Here is a 26,783-nt window from a genome sequence, read left to right on the forward strand (position 1 = left end):
AAATATTTTATGGGTGGGTGAAGGCCCCTACGAGTTGGCTCCTATTGTTCTAAACGTCTTAGTTTTTTAAAATTTCAGTTGTTTTTTTGGGCATGTTTTGTTTGGTGTTTCGTGGACATGTTTTTATTTGACCATCATGTAACTACTCCGAATTTAAGAGAGTCAGGACAATTACCCAACACCTGAGTGAGGGAACGAACCGCTTCTCTCCCTCCCTCCGTCCCCCACCCCCTCTCAGGTATGTGAGCGATTCCTCGCAAGAACACCTGGTTTCAAGGACGCCAGGATGACGCGGCAGTCTCGGCGAAGTTCACCCCACCTGGGTAAGCGCTTCGAGGCACTTTTTGTGTGCCAGTCTCGTCCCGACATCCCGAACGAGACGCCGAGAGCGGAGCTCCTCTTCCTCCCGACGGAGCCTTGTCCCTTTAAATGCGCTCTCTCCCCTCCAAGCGCTTGCAGGAACAACCTGTTTGCCGCCAGCAGGTGAGTATCAGGTGAAGAGGTCACATCCCCGCGCGCGGCATTCCCGCTCTCCTACTCCCTTGGCCATTCCGGGGCCCCATTCCGGGCCCCGCCCCCGGGCTAGGAGAGGGAAGGCGCTGGGCCAATGGGGTTGCGCCGTGCGCGCATTCCGAGCCGCTCAGTCCCGAGCGAGCTTGGCTGGTTTCGAGGGAGCGGGGAACTTCTCACCCCGCCCCCTCCCTTTCAACCCCCCAGGTGTGCCGGCAGTGCGCATGCTCCGCTCGGGTGTGGCGCTCCCCTCTCGCTCTTGGTTGCAGGGAGAAGGAGGAGGCGGAGTTGGAGGAAGAGATGCGAGTTCTTGAGGGGAGAGCGAGGCGCGCAGCAGGTTGTAGTTCATCGGCGAGCCAAGGTGCGCTTTTCTTTGGCGGGGAGCTGTTTGGGTGAGTCCAAAACGTGATAGGTGTAGACTTTTTCAAGAGGGGGGTGCCGGGGGGGGGGGAGAAAGACGATACTCTGAATGACTTTGCTCAGGCTTAGTAGTGATTTCAGGTGGGATATCTCGTTTATGCTTGCGAGTCCCAAGCCAGGGCTTAAGCCGTTCAGCCTTGCTGCGTGGGCTGAGATTGTGAGGTTAACCCAAATCGCTCTGGATGGAGCCAGCTCTTTCAGGTTACCTGGAGTTGACTATTGTGAGGGAGCTTTATTTTGTGGTGGGTGAGGAAGAAAGGTGGAAGACAGCCATGCTTCTCTAATCCCCCCCCGCTCCACTTCTCCATTAAAACTTTACAGGACGCTTATCCGAAACTTAAAACTTTACAGGACACTCATTTGCGATTCATTTCTCCAGGTGGCTGAGATTTTATTTTCCTCCATATAACTGAGATTTAACTTCTTGCCACAGCTGCCTCTTCGTCGTTCTCATGCAAAGTCTGCGGTCATTATCGAGATATATTAATTTATCGACCCTGAACTTTATTTTGGTTAAGTGGCATGAATGTTGTTGGTCTAATATGATTCGCTCAAAGACACGTCCAGTTTTAAATGAACACTACTCATCAACCAGGTGCTTAAGCCCTCCTGATCCTTACGAATTCTTGTTTGCTCTTTTGTCTATCATTTAGGAATTAGCTTTCTTTCGCTCTGAGCCTTGTTTCTTGAAAGTGTGGTTGTAAACAAGGTCTTTAGAGTCCTAGGTGGCAAACTTTTATACTGTATTCTAAATTCAAAGCCTAATCTCACTTACATGGGAATAATTTACCTGTTGATTTCAATAGGATTTCTGAGTAGACATGGTTAGGATTACTGTTAATCTGCAGGAATTAATATGGAATTTTACACTGGCTAAAGCACATTAAAATCCACTCTCCCCCCCTGCTATTTCCTTGTTCTCTGCTCCAATTCAGTTTTATCTCGACAGTGAGGGCATGTTTTTAAATAGGTGGCCTGAGGGCATAAATGATTTTCTTTAATTGTTTGACTTTTCTGTTCTCTCATTTCCTAAGGCTGTAATTCTATGCACTCTTTTACTTAAGTGTAAATCCCTATGAATCCAATGGGTCTTGCTTCTTTGCAAATGTATGTAGGGTTGTGCTGCGAGTTTGTTATGTTGAAGAACATGCTTTAATTGGTTTTTGCTATACAGTTGATGGGTTCATGTTAAAGGCTACTGGTTCTGTATGCCAAGCAGAGAACTAGGACACTCTGGTAAATTAGAGGACTCCTGCAAGTGCGTCATCAAGCATTGCACGTTCTGAACAATGCACTGGGAGGTTGGATAAGTTTGACGTCTTGGCCAAGGGTGGACTCTGATCAGCCAGAAGCTTGGAAACTGGTTTCACATAGACTTGTCACAGAATTAAATAATAGCATGTGTAAGTGCAGGTGGTAGAATGGGTTGAAATTGTAATCATTATCAGTGTTGAGATCTGGCTGAAGTTTTTCCAATTTTGTGCAAAGATATGACACACAGTTTTAGTTAACAAAATGAATACAGTATATTTTTTAAGGGGGTTTTCTCATTCTTGCATGTTGGTTTCCAGTACATTCCTAAATTAAGAGGGCAATTGCTTCAGAATGTAGGGCTGCAATTAGGTGGAATATTATAGATATATTATATTATATCTATATCACATTTTTCAAGTTGCATAGATCGATAGCCAGAACACACAGCAGGTGGATCTGCTTCCCTTGCTTTGTATGTATGTTTGTTAAGCCAAATATGATTTTGTTTGTTGGACTTTCCAGTGTCCTGGCATAGGTTTGTTCAGAAGTTAATCCCATTTAGTTCAATGGAGCCTACTCCCTGGGAAGTGTGTTTTGGATTGTAGCGTAAATCATGAAATGTAGGGATGATCTGAGCATAGAAAACTGAAGAGAGCTTGGTCCTACATTTATAATACAGCAATGTGGAAAGCTAAAAAGAAATACTGGTATGCAGTGTGGCATTTATAGAGAACACAAATGCCCCTGATCTGTCACATAAAACATATGTGGTTTGTTTTTTAACCATAATATGCAAACAGCTTGGAAGTGCCCACAACTTGAGTGCTTTTTTTACATTCCCCTCTTTGTCCAGACAGGAGCAACAACTTACAAACCTCAAGCCTTGGGCTAGCATGACGTCTGAACCAGTACTCTGTCGGTTGTTTTTCCCAAACAAACCATGATAACATCATGGTGAATTTAGAGAGAAGCAAACAAGAATCTCTGGTTCAAACTTCAGGGTAAGCCAAAGCTTGTGGTTTGTTGTCCCAGCTGGCCAGAGTGGGTTGTGAAATGGAAGTGCATAATAATCTGTATGGACAAGCCTGCAACTCATGAACAGTATGGTTTAAACCAACCATGCACCATAGCTTAACATTACATGAAAACACTGCCATCTCACCTAAAATGAACAAGGGAGCTGCTTTCTGGGAGCAAGATAAAAGGATGTATCTCTAAAAGCTTGAAATGGATTGAATGTATTGACCAAATCTATTTTCAATAGATTTCATCAATTTAATTATATTAAAAAGAATGAATGAGGAAGCTAATTATGAGAATTGGAGAGGGGGTGCCTCAGTTTATATTGTATCCATAAGCTGCAGTCCTGTGCATACTTATATAGGTGCAAGACCATTTACCAAGTAAAACATACTTCCTTGTAAACACACTTGGGATTTCCTGTAAATTTAGATGGAACATAAATAGTTGCTCCTGTATCATACATGGTAAACAGGGATGGTACTTGCATGTATGTGTGTGTGTGTGTCCACAAAGTCCCCTCATGCTGCTAAAATTAGGCTTTAAGGAAGCATTGTAGCTGATATAATTGGTTGCAGAGCATGGTTTGTTATGGGGTGTGTTTGTGTGCCTGTGATGGTTTAACCAATTTGTAAATGTGCCTGCGGGCCAAAAAATGTGGCGACCCCTTATATAAATCATTCAGTCTCTGCTGTCTACATCTGCTGAAAAGAGTTGTCCCGTTATTGTACCGGTAATTTAGAAACTTACCACTCCATATTGGTGTGTATAACTATTGATGGTTTGGTTATGGTTGACTTAATATTCTAAGCCGAGTTTCTTTCCCCCCATTTCTTCTTATAGATTTAAATTCTTGCAGCTAAAGAGTCCAGATCTTCCACTATGTCATCGAGGCCATTTGAAAGTCCGCCGCCTTATCGACCCGATGAATTGTAAATATCTGTTTTCTTTTCTCTGTGCTAGTTCAAATTATTGTTGATAAGTAGTGTACACTGTTAAAGATAAGAATTCTGGCAGCTCCCAACATTAATTGTATAAACAGTAGATGCAGTTTATGCTAGCTACTTTGTCACTAAAACAATACATATTTCGAAAATTAAATTATATAATGGTTGTAACACCATTTTAAAGCTCAACATAGGTACCCTGTGTGTGTGGACATACACTTCCTATTGAGAATCAAGGGCTATAAGGGGGGGTAGACTATCCTGCCCCTGCTATAAATTGTACAGCCTTAGAGTAGAGAGAGCATTGTTAAATCCACTGTATATATGGAGAGATTTCAAAATGGTTGTGACAATACAATGGTTGGAGAGGTTAGCTGCTTGATGTGGAAAATAAGTTTCCTTAGCAAGCAGATTTGTGGGTTTCATAGCAAACTAAGGTCTTGCTGAAACTGAGTCCATATTTTATTTCATTTATCACATTTACATACCACCTTTTTTCTTCCAAGGAGCTCAAGGTGGTGTGCATGCTTCTCTTCCTTTCCATTTCCTCCTCACAACAACGCTGTGAGGTAGGTTAGGCTAAGAGATGGTAACTGGCCCAAGGTCACCCAGTGAGCTGCATGGCTGAATGGGGATTTGAACCCTGGTCTCCCAGGTCATAGTTCAACATTCTAACCATTATGTCATGCAACTGAGTGGTTTTTTTTAATATATAAAAAAGTACGCTCTAGCTACAGAATGCATCTACCCCATCCACTTCAGATTGGCTTATCCAATCATCCCTCTTCTTAAAACACGGCTTAAGTTTGGTAGAAGGCTGCTGGAATGCAAATATAATCTGTGCAGATCTGTTAGCCACAGTACCTAGGAATTGTGACCATGAGGTGGAAATAAATCCTGTGTTTAAATCTGGTAAGACTTGTCTCCATGTAAGGTGCTTAAGGTCAAGGAGTCATTGCTTAATGTGATAACAGTACTGTTGATCTTTGCTGTTTCTGCATATTGTGACTGGTGAAGGTTTCAACACCTGCACTTTTTGTGTTTAAAAATGTGTATGTTTTCTGGCAGGAGATATTTACTGAATAACTGAATATTTAATAATGTGCAAAGAATTGTCTGCTTTCCAGCCTTGTGAGCTGAAGGTTTGACTGTACTTTCCTACTGACTGGAATGTTGCATTGGAAATGGCTGGCAAAAGTACCATTTACTTACTGACATAGAGGAAGTTCGTGGGGGAAGGATGGTTTTTCTGTGCCAATTATGATAGCATGTGTCAGCCTCCCACAATCTGGGGAACCTTGAGTGTTAGTAAACACCTGGACTGCACTTGGTCAGGAAAGGGTGGTCTACAGAGGCCTTTGTTTTCTTGCCCACGTGAGTGACTGGGAAGATTCATCAAATCCTGGTTCTATGTTAGTGGAAAGGACTAGTTGGGAAATGTGCCTGACCAGTCTTCAGCTACTATAGTTTGGTAATGTGATGCTTTTCTCAAGCCAGTGCAATGACGTCATTAAGCCTGTGATGGCATTCCTATGGGCATGCTTGTGCCTACAGGTCAGTCCACCCTGTGGGCTTTGCCTCTCATAAACTTAAATACAGAATGAACTTCACATTGGTATTATGACTGAAGATGTCTGCTTCTTTTAGAAAGCATCCAGCTTCCCTCCCAAATACCACCCTACCTATTACTGTATTTATGTGAATCTAATGCACCATTGAATCTAATCTGCACCCTAATTTTTGCGACATAATTTGTCCAAAAAAGGTGCGCGTTACATTTGAGCAAATACGGTAATTGATTTTCACTTGCTACAGAGATGACAATGGGATGATCTGTGGGACAGATTTTTTTATAACAGGTTTTTATAAACTTCTGAAAGATTGTAATTTCCTTATAAACTGCTATATTACAATCATATTCTTGTATGTGATCCTCATTAATGAAAGGTCTTTTGCCATATTTTTGTTAGAAGGTGCTTTTGTGGTTGTTTCTCTCTCTGCAATAATGCTAAAGAATAGGAGATGTTAGAAAATTCAGTATAAACGGCTTTTCAATTTTTTTAAGCTAATGCAGGTGAACGTTGTCACAAGATATAAAACTCACGCCATGTCAATTATAAAATTGTATTGTGTTTTAGAGGTTGCTTTCATTTTTAGAATACAGGAGGAAAGGGTCAACACCTGTTCCTGTATTAAAAAAGGGACAGTACTTTCTCATTTCCCAACCACTTTGAGACATTTTGCATTCAAGTGGTATACAGTATAACTTGTATGAAATAAAATACATTTTGGGATTTTTAACTCACTCGCACATACAATATGCAATAAATCTGGCTTACCTGAGAGAGTTTATTGCACCCATACCTGTGTTCATAAATGTGTGTGTGTGTGTGGGGGGGAATCTCTTTCCTCTGTCCCGCAACCCCACTTGTAGTCTTATTATGGGCAGAAAAATGCCACTTGTCGTACTTTGTATTCAGTTACATGTGCTCAAATGTAAAACCAACAGGCAGAAAATCCATCCATGGCATGTGGAGGACTCTACCCTTCTGCAAGGCTCTTGTGCAGGCTCTTGCTTGCCATATATTGAGTGTAGTGTCAGACAAAGACCCTGTCTTCCAAGGGTAGGATTCGGACAACAAATTTTGGATTGACTACTAAGGCCAGTCAGAGTTTGTGAAATGCTGTACAGAATACATGCATACCATATAATCAAACATGGCAGATGTAATTCTTTATTGTAATTGATAAGTGTAAACAGTTTTATTATTACTTGCTGATGTTTAATTTTAGTGTTTACTATCGGATTCTAATGCATTATTGCATACTACTTTATTTGGTATAAGTTGTTTATTTTAAACAACTTTTTGTGACTTGGTATATAAGTGGGTAACCCAGCCAGATGGGCAAGGTATAATAATAATAATAATAATAATAATAATAATAATAATAATAATAATGCTGTATTCTGGTATAAAAGACAGTAATTAAATGGTTTTCAGAGGTATCTAGGGAAAATAATATTTCATATTTTAATAGCGGTTCATAACAAGGCGTGTGTGTTTTTGGATTTTTGCAGCAAACCTTCACACTATGTACCAAGCAATAATGCGTATGGTGGTGAATTCCATTCTCAGCCAATGTACTCTCAGCCTGCATATTCCTACTATCCGGAAGAGGAAGTTCAACACTTCTACAAATGGTCGTCCCCTCCAGGAATAATCAAGATCATGTCGGTTCTCATAATAGTGATGTCCATTGGCATCTTTGCATGTGTTGCATCCACGTTGGCTTGGGACATGGATATGTATGGAACTGGTCTGGGAACTGGTCTGGGAACTGGTATGGGAACTGGCTATGGCTATGGTATGGGATCTGGCTACGGCTATGGTAGCTCCTTTGGTGGCTTTGGAAGTTCTTATGGCTATGGCTATGGAGGAAATTATATTGATCCACGAGGAGCAAAAGGCTTCATCATTGCAATGGCAGCTTTTTGCTTTATTGCTGGATTAGTGGTTTTTGTAACGGGCGTTACCAAGACTAGCATGGCCAGGTCAAGGATGTATTACCTCCTCCTGATAATAGGAAGCTCCATCTTCCTCTTTTTGATATTTATCGCCGCCATTGTATATACACTAGCAGTGAACCCAACTGCACAAGCTTCTGGATCGATGTACTACAATCAGATTTATGCCATGTGCAGCTCCTTTTACTCTCCTACAAACACTGGAGTCTTTGTGAATCAGTACTTGTATCACTACTGTGTGGTGGAACCTCAGGAGGTATGTAGATGCGATAATTAAGAAATTCAAAATGCAAAATACTAGTTGTATTTCAGTCCTGAATCAAATGATGTGCTGAATAATAATGCTAAAACTAGTTTTGTAATTGAGCTATTATTGATTAGCTTATACTGGTGGCTATTTAGCTAACCTTGGGCAGCTTTTGCAAGAATGTGATTATTCTCTCTTTTTTAATACTGTCTATACTGCTCTGGAGAGGATTAAGATGATTAATTTGAGGCCTAGACCTAGTGAGTAGGGGTTATCCTATGTAGATTCAGGGTTTCAACATGGCTTGATTGGTTTTATTTACTGGAGTCGCATTGCACCTCTAAATCTTGAGTTCAGATCTATGTATCCTGGTTTAAGCCCTACTTGAATTATTGAAACACTTGTTGGGAAGCAGCTGGAGCCTACAAACCCTGCTAATCCTTTTAGCTGTTCCTTTTATGGGTTTGCCTATGTTGATCCTTAATTGAATAACCTGTGCTAGCTGTCCTGGGCAATTATGTTCATGGACAGTAACTCAACTCTGCAGACATATTGAATGGTCTTGGAGAAATTTCAATTCTCCATTTGTTTGTTTGTTTGTTTAAAAAAATCAATCGGTCACCACCTATTTTGCAAAAATCTCTAGGGGATTAATAAAAATAATTTTAAGTGAAAGTATGGGGATGCTAAATAGCTGCAGTCATATTTTTTTGATTGCAATAATGCAATTATTTGCTTCTGCCCAAGGAAGTTAAAGCATGAAAAATTTTGCTCAAATCCCTCTCCCACTCCCCCTGGCAACAGCCTGATCTTAAAACATTTTTCTCACAAGAAAGTTCTGCTCAGCCTTGCCTTCCAATTAAGAAAATTTTGCAGAAGTGAATGTGAAGGAAATGGCTCTTTGTTTCTTTTCTGCCCTACGATACACAAAAGTAGGCTGAAGGCTGAAATAAAGATGGGCCCCTATCATGGGGAGATAGTTCAGAACTGGCAGAACAGGAGCCAACCAATCAAAGTATGAGCTTATGTTGGATGACCTCCCCCCAAATATTTGAGAATTGCTTCTTGCAGTAGCCGACAAGTCGCTGCTGCTTAAAAGGAGGAAGAATTAGGAGGGGCACCGCAGCAGCAATGTTAGCACGGTGCAAACACCAGCAGGAGCACTTCTGTAGCTCCACTGGTGCTGCCACCTTGCCCCTCCCACTGTTCTCCTGAGAAACAGGGTGAGTGCCTCTGCTCCACCGTGCCATCTGCAACTGGTTTCTTGCATTGCTGTTGATAGTTGGGAACCTGTTCCTGAGCACAAAAAAGACTTTTTAAAAAGATCACATGTCTTCATATACTGTGGATTTTGCCAGTAAAGCACAGGCAGGTGTGGATTCATACTTCTCAGTTAATGAGATTGCCCTAGGACACCTTATTTTTAAGCACTAGGTTCACCTAATTGAGCTAAGCATTATTTTTTTTAAATGACTGTTAGAAAGGCACGTATCTCTAAATTATCCTTTACCTTTCATTATTCCTTTCTTAATCCTATGAAAGCCTGAGTTTCTGGATATAGAGTATATCAAGTTTGAGGAATGGCTTGCCTAAATAAGTGTAAGGAATTTCTACCTGCGTTGAGATCCCGAGTAATTTACAATGCACTTTGCATACAAAGTCCTGTCATAATCAGTTTTTGCAATCATCTTGTGAGGTGGGCCACCATTTTAACTATTCTGTTAAGTGCAGTTAAGTAACCATGGCTAAAAGAGTAAGTTGCTTAAGACCAATGTGTTTCTGTCTCACTGTTACTTGTAGTTTTGAAAGGGATAGATAGTCGAATTTAAGACTATCTTTGTTCTGATTTGTTGCATTTTAAAACTCCTATTGATCTGTTCCTTTCCTAGGCTATTGCCATTGTATTGGCCTTCCTCCTTGTTGTAGCTTTTGCCATAATAATATTCTTTGCAGCAAGAACCCGAAGTAAAATGAATTACTATGGCAAAGTGAATATCTTGTGGGATCACGTAAAAAGTTTTGAAGAGGCTCCCAATGTAGAAGAATGGGTAAGTTATGTTTTAATATTTTATTTTGAAATTTTTGTCTTCAATAATTGTGAGCCTGCATTAAAGATTATACACATAGACATGTGCATTAGTGACTGCAATGCTGAAGAATCATTAAGTTTAGTGATTATATGAAGTTGTGTTTTTTTTAAACCCACCTCCTATTGAGGCAGCAGGGTTCATTCTTGACAGGAGTCTAGGGAAGACAACCCATTTTTATCTCTTTGTTGCACAATGCTTGTGCTGGATAGGTTTTCTCCAGGTTTGCAGCATGTGAAATTGCAGTTTGCACTCAGAATGAACAAGCTAAATGAGTTGTTCACTACGGGTGTGGTGTGTTATGGGCAGAGAAAAATATCCCAGGTCATATACAGTGCAGAATTGGCCCTTGGATTGTGTTTTGCTGGTGCTGTTTACAAAGTCTAAATGCTCTTTTGGAATATAAATACTCAGAATTTTCAATGTAACTTCAGGTAATTTGAGAGGTAGTAGTACAACATTTGAGATAATGATGCAAATGTTATAAATGCAAGGCTGAGCATTTAAAATACCTGCACTGTAATATAAAAAGCAACCCACCTCCTTATGCTGGAGGTGCTTAATTAACTAGGAAAGTGACTCAGTTTAATGCTTACTCTTTTATGAGTACAGTATTCACTGTGCACTTTGATATTTTATGACTTGCACATGACACGGACTTCGTTTGTCCTTTATCCATCAGGCCAGTGTAAAGGGACTGACTGCTTCATATAGTGCCTTACATGATATGAAGCAAATGTTTCGGTGAGACAGTTTCGGGGCGTGTTCTTTACTAGCTAATGAACTTGTTTACTCATGTTTCACTCTGCCAGGAGAAGTGCAGGTGAAAAAAAAACCTGAGCCAAATAACAAATCCCAGTGAATAACTATACAGTACCTGTAGCTTTTTGTCTTTACCAGAGATCAGATATCCCAAGCAGAAAATTATGGCTAACTTCTGATATTTGAGGAGGCTTTTTATGAAGAACTACATTAACACTTTAGAGGAAATCTCTTCTGTTTTAATGCCGGGGGAGTTCTGAGGTTCACTTATATGTAACTGATTTTTTTTTTAAATGACACTTTGTTCAGGTGCACCCAGAAAATCCACAGTGACCAATTTAGAATTATCCAGATAAAGTACTAAATACTCATGGAGCCTTTTATACTGCATGTTCCAAGCTCTGCAACTTATTTCAGCCTAGGACTGTGGCTGACCAGAGTTATTAATAGATCAAGCAGAAAGTAGTGGGATTGGATGTATATTGCCTTTTAGATGTCCTGGAAATGGTCAAGGTCAACCATGACTTAAGAGAGTAACGTATTAGCAACACTGCTCATTCATGCTTAACCAGGTGTGGCTTACTTGTGGTCCTCTAGCTATTGCTCAAGTAAAACTCATATCAGCCGCAGTCATAATTACAAGTGAAAAGGAATGGGGGGAGTTCAGCAGCATCTGGAGACAACAGCTTAGCCATCTCCAAAAACTATGAAAATCTGTCATAGTTACTGTTGTCGAGTAGTATATTCAATGGCTTATCTATAGCGCTCTGTATATCCAGGTTGTAAAGCCAGGTTAGGTGGGCTGTCACAGCTTTTAGAGTACACATAAAAACACTCTTATATCACCATACTTCAAATGGTAATTAGAAACAGTTGTAGCATTCTCTCATTTTGTGGCGGGGGGGATTTTTTTTAAAAAAAGTCTTCCTCTTCATACTTTGTAATGTAGTCGTACCTTGGAAGTCGAACAGAATCCGTTCCGGAGGTCTGTTCGACTTCCAAAACGTTCAAAACCAAATAACGGCTTCTCATTGGGTGCAGGAAGCTCCTGCAGCCAATCAGAAGCCATGGAAGCTCCGTCAGATGTTCGGGTTCCGAAAGAACATTCACAAACCGGAACAATCACTTCCGGGTTTGCGGCGTTTAGGAGGCAAAACGTCTGAGTTCCAGGGCGTTCGGGATCCAAGGTACCACGGTAAAGGTAAAGGACCCCTGACAGTTAAGTCCAGTTGCAGATGACTGGGGTTGCGGCGCTCATCTTGCTTTACAAGCCAAGGGAGCTGGCGTTTGTCCTCAGACAGTTTTCCGGGTCATGTGGCCAGCATGACTAAGCCACTTCTGGCACAACGGAACACCAAAACCAGAGCAGTGCATGGAAACACCATTTACCTTCCTGCTGGAGCAGTACCTATTTATCTACTTGCACTTTTGGGCATGATTTCGAACTGCTAGGTTGGCAGGAGCTGGGACCGAGCAATGGGAGCTCACTCTGTCGTGGGAATTCGAACCGCCAACCTTCTGATCGGCAAGCCCAAGAGGCTCAGTGGTTTAGACCACAGCGCCACCCGCATCTGTTACCGCTGTACAATATATCAACCTAAAATGAAATACATGATTAGGTTTCTGAGCTACATGGATGAGTGTCTGATACATCCACATGTCACAAAATCGATAATCTTCCTTTTACTTTGGCATATGCTGATTTTGACCTAGTTTGGGCAGTAATTATCAACTAGATGTGCAGGGGAAATGAGGGTACCAAGCTTCCCAGGACTTGCATAACATTCCTCTGTGTATCAGGTGCAGTAACTCCACCAATACTGAGCCAGTTTCTGTAATGGCAAACCATGGTTTTGCGTTGCATGAGCAAGCCTCAGGCTTGCATGCACCCTCCCCTTTTTTCCAACTTAATAAGTTACTTTCAGGATTGAGGCCAATCATGATTTGCTTTTGCATATTTAACAGCAAACTATATTTGCCATAACTCAGGAAGTGCCAGGGAGAGGTGTGAGCATATATGTAAATACAGGCTTCATTCCTACATTGCTAAACCATAGTTTGTCTTGTATATTTATTGAATTGATGGGATCAGCAGGACTTTCGGAGTTGATTATTCAGTGCCTCGGTGTCTTACCACAACCATTCTATATGTCCTCAGGCTTACTTTACACAGTATATAGACAAACTTGGGTTTACAACCAAGCATATACTCAACTGGGAGTTGCAGCCAATCATGGATGATGCATGTCTTTGCATTCAGACTTCATATTTTAGGTGTGCCCTTTTAAATATAATGCGAACCACCATACTCTGGTATCTGCCTGTTCTGCATCACTCTTTAAAACTAGAGGTCATGCCTGGATTTCAGTTATGCTAAACAAGGGGATGACTTGCTGCAGCTCTTATAACTTAGTGAGATAGTCTTGTTTACCATAATTTGCACGTTCTCTTTTCTTCTATGCCTTAGTCCCCACAAGAATCCTGCTTCTAGCTAACATGCTAATATGTGCAATCACTTTAGGTGAATTTAGGCAGTTGAACATTTTCTAGTCTCCGCCATAGGGAAAATTGTTTGGGTCTCATGTAGTACTGATTCTTTACATGCTGGGTCAACAAACCAGCTAAACTAAATAAGTGAGTTCCTTTGACCTTAAGTCAATAGGATGAAATTTGTGCCAATCCAGTTCTCAGGGTTAAATGGTTACTGGAGCTATTCCTTGAAAAAGGGTTGTTGTGTTAATTGGACAGTTATCTTTCGTTTGTGGTGTGTGGAAAGTAGATTAAATTTGAAAAGAATACAATGACTGGGTACTTAAGTGAAAACACTGCTTTCCTAGAAACATTAGCAAAGAAAGAGCTGTAGCTCCATGGTGGAGCCACCCATCTTACATTCAGACTGTCTTGCATTCAGACTGCAGAAGGCTCTTCTTCACAAGCCCTGCATAGGAGGTCCCAACAATCATCATCTGGCATCATTGTGATGTCAGGTGATTGACCAGTGAGTGACTCTACCCATCTCTCTCCTTTGCCCCACAAGGGGAGAGATAAGGAGCAGATTTTGTCCAGCACACTTAGTCTACTTGGTCATGATGGCCAGAATGGGGAATTCCTTGCTCTGCATAATCCGCTTAGTCCTTACTCTGTTGGCTTTCCACTGTAGGCAGACCACCTTTTCCAGCTTGGTTTTTGTTTTTCTTTCCTCTGGTGTCCTGCATTATGCATTGCCATTGTTTTGGCTTTGTTATTGTGTATGCCTTAAAAAACAACACCATTAATCACCTTGAACACGGTGTGTCCAAGATGTAGAGAGAAAGAATAAGAAATTCAGCATAAATTGAAATGGGTATGAGCTGTCCTCCAGCGCTGTTTGTGTTTTGGAAAGATGAAATTATTTCATCTGGAATGTTGCACTTCCCTCTTAAGTAGCTGCTTCAGTGCTCTGGAAAACATAGCTGACAAAGCTATTCTGTGGCTGTGAAGAGATGTAGGCTTTCAGCAACTCTGTATGAAGTTTTAAACCTCTGGAGAACTTGGAGCCAAAAGCTTTTGGTCATATTCTACATAGAGCAAACTGTGGAAGAATGCCAATTTTTTTTGGGGGGGGGAAATACTTTCCCCCTTAAACACTCTAACAAATATCCATGTAAAGTTTGAAAAACCAGTCAAACTGCTCTTTCCCTCCCTCCTTCCTCTGCCCAAAAGAGATCGTGAGGTGAAGACACATAGCACTCCATATCTAATACTGAATATCAGATGGAATTTGAGAAGAAAGTAGTTCCTTTGTGAAAGTAGTTACACCCAGCCTCTTGGATGGGGTTGTTGTTGGTATCCCTCTGTCTCAAGAGACAATGGATTGCACCTCTAGGAGTGAAGGCAAACTGCTGTGTTAGTAGCATGGAAGTGACCTTCCTGAGGTGCAAGCCTGGGTAGTGTGTATGGAGGTCTTGGGCTACCCAGATGACAAGACCCCCCTCTCTCGACCTCGCTGATGTGGTCCAAAGGAGCAACAACAACAACAAATTTTATTATTTGTACTTCACCCATCTGACTGGGTTGCCATAGCCACTCTGGGCAGATTCCAGCAAATATAAAAGCTTAATAACATCAGACTTATGCTTCCCTATGCATTTGGCACCAGCTTGGCTGCAGGGGTCACTGGAAAGAGGTGTACAAGGCGCCACCTTAGGGACTCCACTCCGGATTTCTGTAAGGTTTACTCCTTTGCCTTTTCTTCTCCCAAGGCAGTGGAGGTTTTGACTGTATACTCACAGAACAAATGTCTATGCACACCATTTTACAAAATGCTGAGATTAGAACCATGGTGCTTTCTAGTGTGGTATCCAGATACTGGCAGGGAATATTTTGCCCCATTGGTTAAACTGCAAATCACTGCAGTCCCATGCAGCTTTGAAGCCAGTATGAATTTGATAAAACCCTGTAACTCAGGGGTGGAAAATATCAGCCTGTGTATCAGCCAGATGTAGCCCCAGGATCCTCCTCATTTGCATCATAAGCATCCCCTTCTTGCTGCACCCCTGCCCTCCAGCTATCAGGCTTTAAAAAAAAATCCTTCATTTATATACAATTGTCCCCTGGGGTGGCAATTGTAAACCTTTCCTTCCCCAGCCAGGACCCCCTGTGCTGCAATTAGGCTTGAAAGACTTCCAAACAACAGAAGCCTAATTGTGATGTAGGAGAGGGGCTTTCTCTCCCCCCCCCCTCCAGGCAGAGCTTGTGAGGAGAGTTAACCCTTCATTCCCCACCTGTGATCCCAGAAAATCCCTGCTTGCAGGTAGGCGTAAAATAAGGTTTCCTTTCCATGCTAATTGTTGTTAGCAGTTTGGGGTTTGTTACTTTAAAAGCTTTTAAAAGCACTCTTTTAAAAAAGCATGTGTGAGCAGGGGGTGGGGTAGCCACACCCCACTTCTGGCATACAGCCCTCCTCCCCCAAGTTAGACAACAGGAAATGCAACTTTTGAGCTGAAGAAGGCTCCTCGCCAATACTTAGCCATCAATCTCTTGTGGTCAGAGCTGCTCCAATTCATGCAGAGAAATTTCTGCCTAGCGGGTGTTTTATGCCTTAAAAGAGAAGTACGTGTGTTCTGTGTCTCTTGATATGAGTGGTGCACTCCATATGTAACTTCTGCCCCACCTCAGAATGGCACGACTGGAATTATTTACAGATAGGTAGCCGTGTTGGTCTGCCATAGTCAAAATAAATAAATACCATAGTCAAAATAAATACTGGAAGGATTTTTTTTATTTTGACTATGGAATTATTTAGCAAGATGTCACAGCTGCCCCCACCCCCACTGTTTTTATGACATGGTGCCATATAGTTAGAATTGTTTTTACAAATTCTGCCACCTTGGGCTGAACATTCCTGAGACTGGGTTCATGCATCAGCCTGGAAACTGACCTGGATCACTCTGGATTGGTATCCTGGGTCTTGCCTTCAGCCAGCATGCCTGGGGGTCGGAGCGGCCTCATGGGAAGCTCTTTGAACTGAGAAGTTGGCTGATAAGAGAGCCAGTCACTCAAGGGAGAGGCCCTTGGATTCTGCTCTGGGCAGCCTGCTTTGGGTGAGGTCAGGGAGGGTGTAGAGAGCTGAGCCTTTTCTGTGGAATGCATTCCCCAGAGTGGGCTGCCTGGCTCCCTTGGCGATAGCTTGTTGCTGACAGGTGAAATTGTGGCTCTCGTTGAAACCTTTTTCTACTGGCTGATTTGGTTTGTGTGTTTAAGCTTGCTTAAGCTTTTAATTAGCTAGTTATGTTTTGATGTCTTGAGTTATTCCTGGACTGCTGTGTTTGTTTGTTTTTCATTTTCGTGCGATAGTTGTTTATATTGATTTTTTTAAATGAACCTTAATGTTACCACGTGTGCATTTCATCACCTGCTGCTGTTCTACAGCAGAGAAGGTGACTAAATGCCTGTATTTTCCTAATGAGTCAAGAAAGGGGATTCCCCAGTGGGAAGTTCTCGGGTGTTCTTGCTGTGGGATACTGGGAATTCTCAGGCTCCATCAACAGGCATGTAAAAGTCGCTGCAATAGGTCCAATTCAAGTAAACAGTTGTGGTAGCAGGAACCGGTACGAGTCCTGCTAGAACAATGGGTCTCCCCCCCCCACCGTCTCCTACCCCTGGGCACCCCTGGAGAACCTCAGAACAGAACACAAGGGGCAGGGAATAGCATTTGTTCTAGTAAGCAGAAATGCATGTGCTGACGAGCAGACGCAATAGTGATATGTTGAATTCAAGTTCAGCATTTGTTCCAGTTGTAGTGCCGTGTGTGAGGGGCTCTTGAGAATGACTTCTAGAAAGGTGTCTCATCTCGGATCTCTTCAACTGTGGGTCAGACTAAGAAGACATGATCACTGTGCACCCCATTCTGCAAGTCTCACTTGCACATTGCTGTATGCACCAAAGAAGGGACAGGAATGGGCATTACCTGTTTGGTTTCCCCACCCCAGCAACCCCCCAAACCCCTGTTCAGGAAGCTGTCACCTGCACACGCATAATGGTTGTTTAACTGTGGTTTAAGTTAGTAAATTGGATGGAAGCTGGCATTAAACAGCAGTATTTCTCAAACCCTTACAGGATAGATATTCATAGTGGCTAATGTCATGCATACACAGTTTCAAACACCAGCAACGGGAGCACACTGGAGCCAGAGTGAATCTGTACAAAGCCTTATTCTCAACATGCACATTTGAGGCAGGCTTCGTTTGGTGCGAAATTTTGGCATTTGAAAAACTTCATAATTCTCCCTTGAGTGTAGCTGCTTATTATAACCTCTTTGGGCCGAGAGAGCTGGCAGGCAACCTGTTCTACTGTGGAGTCTAATCCTTTCTTTAAATACACATCTTGCGCCATTTTAGAATCTGAAATGCAGCCAATTAAAAGCCGAGGGAAGTATTCTGCTCTGGGATGACGGTATCCTGTTCAGTGTTACGTGTTTATCTTAACACATGTATGTCCTTCCAGGTGAAGAACATAAATCCGGAGCCAGCAATGCCTACCCCTGTAGCTGACTATACAGATCGAGTTGCCAGTTCTGTGGGTTACTCTGTTTCTGATGTTCCTGTACAACAGATCTATAATGACAATAGCTACAGAGCTACTCCGTAAGTATAAATGTTCCTGGGGTTTTTTCTAATTGAATGGACACAATGCAAAAGAAAGACCACACAGGATCAATATTAAGCAATTCAAAGCAGGTTGTGATATCATTTTCTCCTCCCCCCCCCCTTTCGGAACATTAATCAGTTACTAAGATTCCTGTTGACAAAACTGTAACACTGACCTGCAGTTGAAAGGGGTGGGGTGCAGTAACAGCGGCAGATTTAGGGGAGTGCGACTAGTTCACCTGCAATGGGTGCTGAATTTTGGCATTACACAGGGTCCCACTGAAATTTGAAAGCCCAAATTCTGACACTGGCGGTGATCCCAGGATCTGAATTACACCTTTGTTTGGATCATGGGTTAGTTTAGGTGAACAGCTGGCAGATAGGTGTAGCTAGGTTGAGGATGGGGTGAAGGGTTAATTCTCCAGAAGGAGGGGATAAAGAAATGTATCACTGCTGCTCTGTTGTCTTTAAATGTAATGGTTTTATGGTTATTGTATGTGTTAGGTGATTCTTTTAAGCTTTTCTTATGTGAAGTGCTCCAGACTAGAGGGGATAGGAAAACTTCAATAAATAAATAACTCTTGGATCTGACCTGTCCAGAGAGTTAAGAGACTAGGGTGTATGAAAAAAAAAGAAAAAAGCATACTGTTGATCTTCATCTCGTAGCTACTTATCACTTTGTCATATACAGGATTTATTTGTTACAGTGTTCATCTGGGATGTGCATAGCTTTGTTTTTTCTTTTCAATATTCTGAGGTAAAAGCAAGGCTGATGCCTGAGTGGGTATACTTTTCAAGGTATGCAGACCTAACAATAAAAGTGCAAATATTTTATAAAATGTAGAATGTCCACATTCACACTTACACAACCTGAGAGAAGAAACACAGGCCCTGTGCTTTTAAGAGCGTAGTTTCATGGTTGCACTGTTGTTTACTTTTCATGTGTGTCCTCCACTGTTTAATAAGTATTTGGATAAGGATAACCAATCCGCATTTTGATAACCTAGGAAGTAAACATACACTTACAGTCCTCTGGAAGTACGGTAAGTCTCGCTGAGTTCTGTGGGACTTGTTGTCAGATAAGGGCATAGGATTACAGACTTAGTCCCTTGGGTGTATTGTTCTTTCACTGTTGCACCCTGCATTTCACAGCATTTTGTAAGGGAATTTATGATGAAAACAATAACATAAAGCCAACACCTAGAAACATTAAAGCAGCACTAAGAATCCTAACTCTAGGGATTTTTAGAGAATGAGCAGTACTATCCTATCTTCCTTCATGCATCTAGTAAATACTGAACAGCCTTTTTTAAAAAAAACTTCTCCCAAGTTCTTGGGTGTGTAGAATTTTTTTTAAAGCTTTTAATCAAGAGCCAATATCAACTTAGGGGTGTGTTGGGAGAACGTTAAGCATAGTGATTTGAAAGAATCATGTTATCCTCTGGGCTTGAAGAGGTTGCTTGAAGAGATTGCTCTTCTTGTAATGTTTTCTGGCTCCATTGTTTAGAAAACTGACTTGCCTTCTATTATTGGCTTCCATTGCCCACTTGCTCATCAAGCGTTCCTTACATCAGGTAGTATGCCCTCCAGATGTTTTGGACTAGAACTCCCATCAACCCTAGCAAGCATGGCCAATGGCCAGGAATTAATGGGAAGTGCAGAATATAACATCTGGAGTGCATCATATCGGCTGCCACTGCCTTAGGTGATGTATTGGTGGTTTATCATTACTTTGCCCCCATGTATCACCTTTTAATTGGGTTCAAGAGGAACTGGTGATCAGAAAGTATGTCGTTCATCCAGCTTGCCTTTGTACCTTCAGAACTATGTTTGGTCTGGAAGATAGCCATAGTTGAACTTGTTAGTTATTCTGTTTATGAATGAACATAATGGAATAAGGACAGTCCTTGCATACATATTACATGAAATAGCACTGTAATGAATGGTTGTCAAAGGTTGATGGCCATGTTATGAGAGGCGCAGCAACACCATCCTGCTTGCAAATTTAGCTCACAAGTGACGATTTCATAATATTCTCAGTCTCTATATTGAATGAAATAAAAACACTGCATTCATTGGGCGGGGGCAGGCAGGGCGGCTTGTCACATTAGTGGCATTCAGAAGTTTCACAACCATGTCTTAACCTAGAATGTGTAAGTCCCTCGGTCATCTGGGGTCTAATTGCAGAAAATAAATTGACCAGGGGGCGGGGCTAATATTTTTATCGCCATGCATTGGAAAGTGTTCTACCAACCCAATCAAGTTCCTTTGCAGCTTAGAGTTGGGCAGGGATCACCCTTGAGCAGATGGAAGAAGATGTGTTCCCCACCATCTTCAAGCTAGAAAGGAAGGCTATGTTGCTAAAGCACTCATCATGGCATGGCAGGCGAACCAGCTAGAGAGGAAGGTTTGGGGCAGCTGTTTGACTGGTGCTCAAGCCACCTCAACTAGTCCCTGCTAAAACAAACTCCTGTTCTCTTATCCCAGTTCCCCCAAAATAGAGCTGTAAATTGTGCCTGACCTCCCATGGAGGCGCAGCATAAGGTCAATTACTACAGCTGCAACTCTATGCCTGTTAACCTAGGAGTAAGACCCAGTGAATGTAACGAGACTGACTTTCAAATAAATATACCCAGGATTGCATTGAAAGCAAAAAGCAGGGTCCTAGAAACCACACAATTTTGGCTATCAGGGCCAGCCAAAATGTGCCAGACCCAAGATGTGCCACTCTTGTTTTGTCACTAAAGACTAAGGTAAATGTAAACCACTTTCAATAATGGCTGAACACAAGTCTCAGGGTGGTTTACATAATTAAAAATAAGTTTTGTTATGAATATTGGTCTGACCCTCCCCAAAACTGCCCCCAGCTATGGCTATAGCAGTGAGGGGCAGAACCATATTCACGGTAAAATTTAATTTTAATTATGTGAGCCAGGTTGAGAGGGGTTTTCAATATCAAAAAAGACATGACAAAACACAGAAGATGATGAAGGAAACTAAGGCAGGATGTATAGCTGGTTGTTTCACTTGCACATACTGAGGTTTGCTTACAGAAGGATCTGAGGACTGTTGTGTGTGTGCCAAAGGAAACAATAATTAATATAATTTTGTCTTGGATTCTTGAAGTCAACTGTTTTCTGTAAATGACAGGGAGATTAAATGTGTACAACTTGCAAAAGGTTGGGATACTTAAAGTTAAGGAACAGTCAAGCAAATGTGCCCAACATTTTATTTCATTAAGTTCAATGCGTAGGTCCCTTTTGTTCCTATTTTAATCATTAGTTTACTAAAGCTGAACAGTAACTCTGAGCCCGTAGAATTACAGGGGTTACTCTGATTAACATTTCTAGAGAAGGGTACCAGCTTATGCTACAGAGCAGAAAGTATCTGGCATGACTTCGCTGACTTTGTTACCTGCTGCATTAGTCCACCTGACTTCGTATAACAGCTCTTAGACAATAACGTCATTTTGTGTGATGAAGAAAATAATCTTAACATTGGGAAGCCTAGCATTAACAACCAGCAGTCTTTATTTTGTCTCTCTTAATATCTGCTCAATGGAAATGAATTGTTCTTGTTTTGTAACAGGATACCTGAAGTGAATTTAACAAAGAGCCCAATGCCACCTCAGTATGCCAACACTAGCAGTTACAATGGGTCAGCTAAGGAGCCAGCACAAAAAGGAAGAGCAGGAAGAGCAAAGAGAACCTACACGGACAACTATGATGCAGATTACACCACTGGAGGAGAGTCTTGTGATGAACTGGAGGAGGACTGGGACAGGTAAGGACAATTCCATAAAACTTGGGCATTGGTCCCATGTTAATGGCAGCCTGGTTGTAGAGCATCAGTACAGAGAACCCCACTTATTCTAACACAAGTTGATGCAGGTTACCATGAGGCTTTAACAGGTTGTGTATGTTATGAATGACACTGGGATACAGCCTCCTACCAACACACTCTCTCTCTAGGTTTACACTAGCATAAATGGAAACTGGATATGAAATTTAGAAGTTGATGTCACCTACTTGTTAGTGAAAAGCTAGTATTTCGGCAGGGAAAATAGAAGTGCAGTGCCTTTCCTACTACTGATGGAAGCATCACTGTGTTTGAATACAAGTATTTTACATGAATGTGATGGATTGAAAAATTAGTTGCTGTTGCTTCTGTGTGTTACCTACCTATTAAGGTGTCAATCTTGTATGTTAGGGCAGAGCAGGAAAATGAAGGGAGGTGCAGGCAGATGTCATATTTTGGAACATTATTAGCCTCTGAAAACTGTCTGCTGAAACTGACTCATCCTGAGCTGCTGCTTGTATGCATACTTGGAAGGTCTCTGTTTTTAGAATCTGGTCACAAGAATGTAAGTTTTCAGAAATGGCTCTTCCTGTGTTTCAGTGATATGATTCAGTTGGTTAAAAGTTCTTGGATCACTGCTTAAATAGGTAAAAACTGACCAGCAATTAAATAAATATACCTCACTCTAATCAGATAGTAACACAGTTTGTGAAATTCTTGATTTGTCCCTTTAACAGACCTTTTTGTAAGTAAAACTTATAGTAACCAATTTTCAAAATAAGAGATACAAATGAAATGCACTCCAGCTACCCTTTATGTAACCTGAGTTAGAAACTGAAGTGTGTTATGCGTAACTATGGCAACTCATACGGTCAGCCAAGATAATGAAGTATGAAGGAAAGCTTGCATTGCTTGTTAAGTAAACAGTGACCTTTCCATGCATGTGCCCAATCAACGTGCAAAAACATATTATGCGGAATGCGTGTGTGTGTGTGTGAGAGAGAGAGAGAGAGAGAGAGATAACCATATGTACATGGAAGGAAGATGGAGCCCAAAATAGTGGTAATAATTTCTAGAAACTGAAGTCTTGCTGAAGGAAAGTTGCAAATGGTCTACCATCATGACTTTATATGGGATTGTTACTCAGTATAAAAACTTTAACAAAATGCATACCATAAGCACGTTGGTACATTGCCTGTCTGGTTCTTTCATTTCATGACTGCAAAAAATAGGAACTGTTCAGTGAAATACCTGTGTAGTCCATTTGATCAAATGAGGTTATATAGCATGTCAATGTTCATTTCAAAAATATGCTGTGATATTGTTTGTTAAATTACATTTTTAACACAAGTGTTGCAATATTCTGCAGAAACCATTGACATGAAGTAACTTTCTGGGACTGAGAATTCTCCTTGGGAAAACAAACATGATAGTTGTATTTTTCAATTTATTAACATGTTTCTTTTGCACAGGCTAATGTTTAGTGCAGTGAAAACTTTACTCTTTAAAGGTGTGGAAATGTACTTCTTTTTTATTGCGTTGGTTCATCTTTGTACAAGGCTCCTATAGACATTTGCCAGTTCTAGTAAAAAATGTGGATCTAAATTCTACATTTTCATGCTTTGACCAAAGCACAAAACTGAAAGATTAATTTGCATCATAGGTATCCTTTCCCTATAAACAAATGCTAAATCAGCAAGTCTCTCTGCAACTGCCCACTCCATTTCTTCAAACAATGTCATTTAAATCACTCTTCATCCAGGGAATATCCACCTGTATCATCCGATCAACAAAGGCAAGCATACAAGCGAGATTTCGATGCAGGTCTACAAGAATACAAGCGGTTGCAAGCAGAGCTTGACGAAATCAGCAGAGAAATTTCTCGTCTTGATAAAGAATTGGATGATTACCCTGAAGACAGTGAAGAATATAGGGTAATTTCATTCATTGAAATATATTGCGATATGAGTGTTGCTCTTTAGTGGTACATACACCTTTTGCCTCTTGAGAGAATTTTGGACATTAGAATTATGTCTGCATCTGCACATGTGCTGTAATATGCACTAAATTTGCTTGCATCCCATCTCCCAGAACTACAGTCTAGCTAATGCTGTGCAGGGTGGGATAGTCCTCCAGATGTTGTCAGATTCCTACTCCCATCAACCCCACCCAGCATGGATGATGGGCATTGCATTGGACATCATATTTCTCATGCAGAAGGACCCGTGCTCCATCCTTGGCATCTCCACTTAAAACATTCTTAAGCAATAGGTCAAGGAAAGAGCTCTGCCTTGAAGAGTCACTGAAAACAGCAAAAGATTGGTGAAGTGACTCAGTGGTGTTTTGGTGAAGGCAAATTTGTATTTTTTATGGCTCTTCTTTGTTTTCTTGAAATGTGGCTTTAGATGTTGAACGCAATATTAGTAGCCAATGGGCAACTATTATTAGTCCCATATGCTTTCCCCTAAAAAAATCACAAGCTATTAAAGTCTGTGATACTGTAATTAAAAAGGAATCAGGAAAGAAACACCTAAACTCCTAATAATCAATGCAGTGTTTGTTGAAACCAACTCTAACTGTAGGCTTCCCTTAGGCTAGGTAGCTGGAAGCAGTTTTTCCTTTCTGAAGAAAAAATGTTGCTCTTTGACCTGAAAAGACAGATATATAATTTACTGTAATGCAGAAAGCAGTCCTTAATACTAACACTGACTGGGACTCAAATGCCTGTAACATGCTTCATAAAGGAGCTTTCTAACCTACTTCATCCAACAAGAATCCCAAGTGTTGTGGGGAGTTAGCAACATGGAAAGTATTTAATGTTGGTGACCTCTGAGGAACTTTTGGGGCTGACTGCACAATGTTTGCTGCTTCCTTTTTCTTTCTGAAGGATCTGAGTCAGCTTTTGAGTGAATACACTGATGAAATAATGGGATAGTTTTCTCTGTCTCCTTTCCTGTTGCTTGTTGCTCAATCCCTCTTCTAGCCTCTTTAGCACTGCTTAAAGATAGAGACTCTGGCCCTTGTCAGTGGTCAATCAGTCTAGACTCCTACAGTGTCTTCCTGGAAACCACTCCTTATTTAGGCTGAGTTAAACCATTACTCCATCCATCCCAATGCTGTCATCTTTGTTTGGTGGTGGCTTATGGGGGTTATAGGAGTCGAGGAAGCTGCATTAAAAAGAGTCGGACCTTTTGTCTATTTATTTGAATATTGCCATTCCTGGGCTTCAGAAACGAGTCTTTGCAAGCTTTACTTGGAGAAGTTGGGGATTGAACCTGGGACATTCTGTATGCAAAGCCCGTGGGTTATCACTGAACCATACCTCTCCTTCCCCACTCTCAAATAGTGTGTGATCTCCAGTCCATATTTGTGAAGGATCGGGGTAGATGGGAATTCCTCAAACAGATGCCTATGCTTGCAGGCTTTGCATAGGCATCTGTTTGAGAAAAGAATGGTGGCCAAGATGGGCCTTTGGCCTGATCCAGCCAGGCTCTCCTTACATTCCTGCAGCTGTTCTTGTCACCAATAAAGATATTGGTTTAATAGTTAAATATTTATACATGCGTCATAACGAAGCCTGCCTCCATTCTGCTTTTGATTTTTGCTAATGTTTGTGATACCTAATTTGAGTTATTTTTACTTGTAGTCTGCTGCTGAAGAATACAACCGACTGAAGGATATAAAGGCAGTAAGTAGTTTACTTAAGTAATCTCTGCGTAAACCAAGATATCTCCTGTTGCAGCAGGCTGTGTAACCCACTTTGAAAGAAGTACAGCTGGATTGTCAATTTTTGCAGACTTTGAGTGGCTCCTTCCTGAAACCTGTTGCAATTGTTTTTGTCTTCTAAAAAGCTTGTGGTGTTTATTCAAAAACACTAGTAGTATCCCACAGTTGTTAATTTTTGTTCTTCACCAGTTTGGACCTAACTCATTGAACACATGTGCAACATGATGGGGCTAGAAGTGTCCCAGATGTGTTGCAGTAATCCTTGGCCACGGAACATGTAGACTTCAATTGTGACTTAGTTCTTGTTGAACAAGTTGCCAAGTTAACACAGCCTGGATGACTCTGGCCCAGGTGATTTATATCTAGGAAACTGTGCAGTTGGCACACCAGCCTCAGCTGGTGAAAGGGTTTCTGTGCCACCAGTACCACTTTAGCCACCAGTGGAAAAGTTGGATCTATGGATTCTGTCACTGAATCTACAGGTGAGGGGGCCAGGCAGCCTCTGCTGGGCAAGATGAAACCAAGTTTTCCTCTGAACACTGGAGCTATGGAAGAGAGAGGATGAATCACACCCCAGAGTTTGGCAGAAGGCTAAGATTTGTTTTGGCTTTATACTGTCCAGGTACAAGCTCATAGCCATAGCAATCCTCTGCCTCCCAACTCCAGCTCTTAAGAATTTGGCTTTGACCTGATGGGTATTCCAAAATTCAGACCACTTTTCAGGTTGCAGAGGCAGAGCAAGGGAAGGCTGAGGTTGGGCTTGCATCTGTCCCTGTCAAATACAGAGCCAAAGTATGTTCAGTCTCTAGCTGTTTGGGGTGTTTCCCTCCCTGCACCAATATTGGACAGAATCTAATGTTGGGTGTGTTCACCATATGAATTCTTACTGTTAAAGTGGCAGCCTGTTTTTCAAACTGTTGTCTTTGAACTGTTCTGTCTCTTTTAAAACAGAAGCACAGCTATTGGTCTGCCATACATGTTCCTTCTGGTTTTCCTTCTTCTTTTAAACAAATTTTAATTGGTTTTTAAACAAATACAATAACCATTAAACTCTTATCTAGTAGTAAATCTAAGGGTGCTTGTTTTATGCATTGTCTTTAGACATTTTACACATTCAAAATTCAAACTTACGTGTTCCTTCAGTTTCGAACAGAAGCACATGAGGTCATATCCCTTGGTGATTATTCTGCAAATTCATTGTTTTAAGGACTTCATAAACTATTGAGAGTTTCAGAATAGGCTCATTTGTGTCTTCTGATAGTGATCACTTTGAATGAATATGACAGTATATTATTCTAGCGTTTTTAAGATGAAATCTCATTTACTTCATTTATTAATAGTTTTCATTCTGTGTTTTAG

General features: G+C 41.3%; 1 protein-coding gene and 1 long non-coding RNA gene across 3 annotated transcripts in view; one reads left to right on the forward strand and one right to left on the reverse strand.

Annotated features, from left to right (window-relative positions):
• Positions 1–720: 720 nt before the first annotated feature.
• Positions 721–26,783, forward strand: part of OCLN (occludin) — a 28,645-nt gene continuing 2,582 nt past the window's right edge. The window contains exons 1-8 of one of the 2 annotated variants that reach the window (XM_083465357.1): positions 721–871; positions 4,048–4,136; positions 7,231–7,933; positions 9,814–9,972; positions 17,758–17,897; positions 21,489–21,683; positions 23,461–23,632; positions 25,345–25,386. In XM_083465357.1, coding sequence (XP_083321483.1) covers positions 4,087–4,136; positions 7,231–7,933; positions 9,814–9,972; positions 17,758–17,897; positions 21,489–21,683; positions 23,461–23,632; positions 25,345–25,386 — 1,461 coding nt within the window. In that variant the 5' untranslated portion in view covers positions 721–871; positions 4,048–4,086. Of the gene's footprint in view, positions 903–4,047; positions 4,137–7,230; positions 7,934–9,813; positions 9,973–17,757; positions 17,898–21,488; positions 21,684–23,460; positions 23,633–25,344; positions 25,387–26,783 lie in introns of both variants that reach the window. The other variant, XM_083465358.1, reaches the window with a different exon arrangement.
• On the reverse strand, positions 23,137–26,777 carry LOC310688799. The gene is made up of 2 exons (XR_014517194.1): positions 26,556–26,777; positions 23,137–24,000 (listed from the first exon to the last, which is right to left on the reverse strand). It is a non-coding gene; the product is annotated as an uncharacterized lncRNA (long non-coding RNA).

Source organism: Podarcis liolepis (genome assembly GCF_965112155.1).
Source record: "Podarcis liolepis genome assembly, chromosome: 11".
Classification (NCBI taxonomy): Eukaryota; Metazoa; Chordata; class Lepidosauria; order Squamata; family Lacertidae; genus Podarcis; species Podarcis liolepis.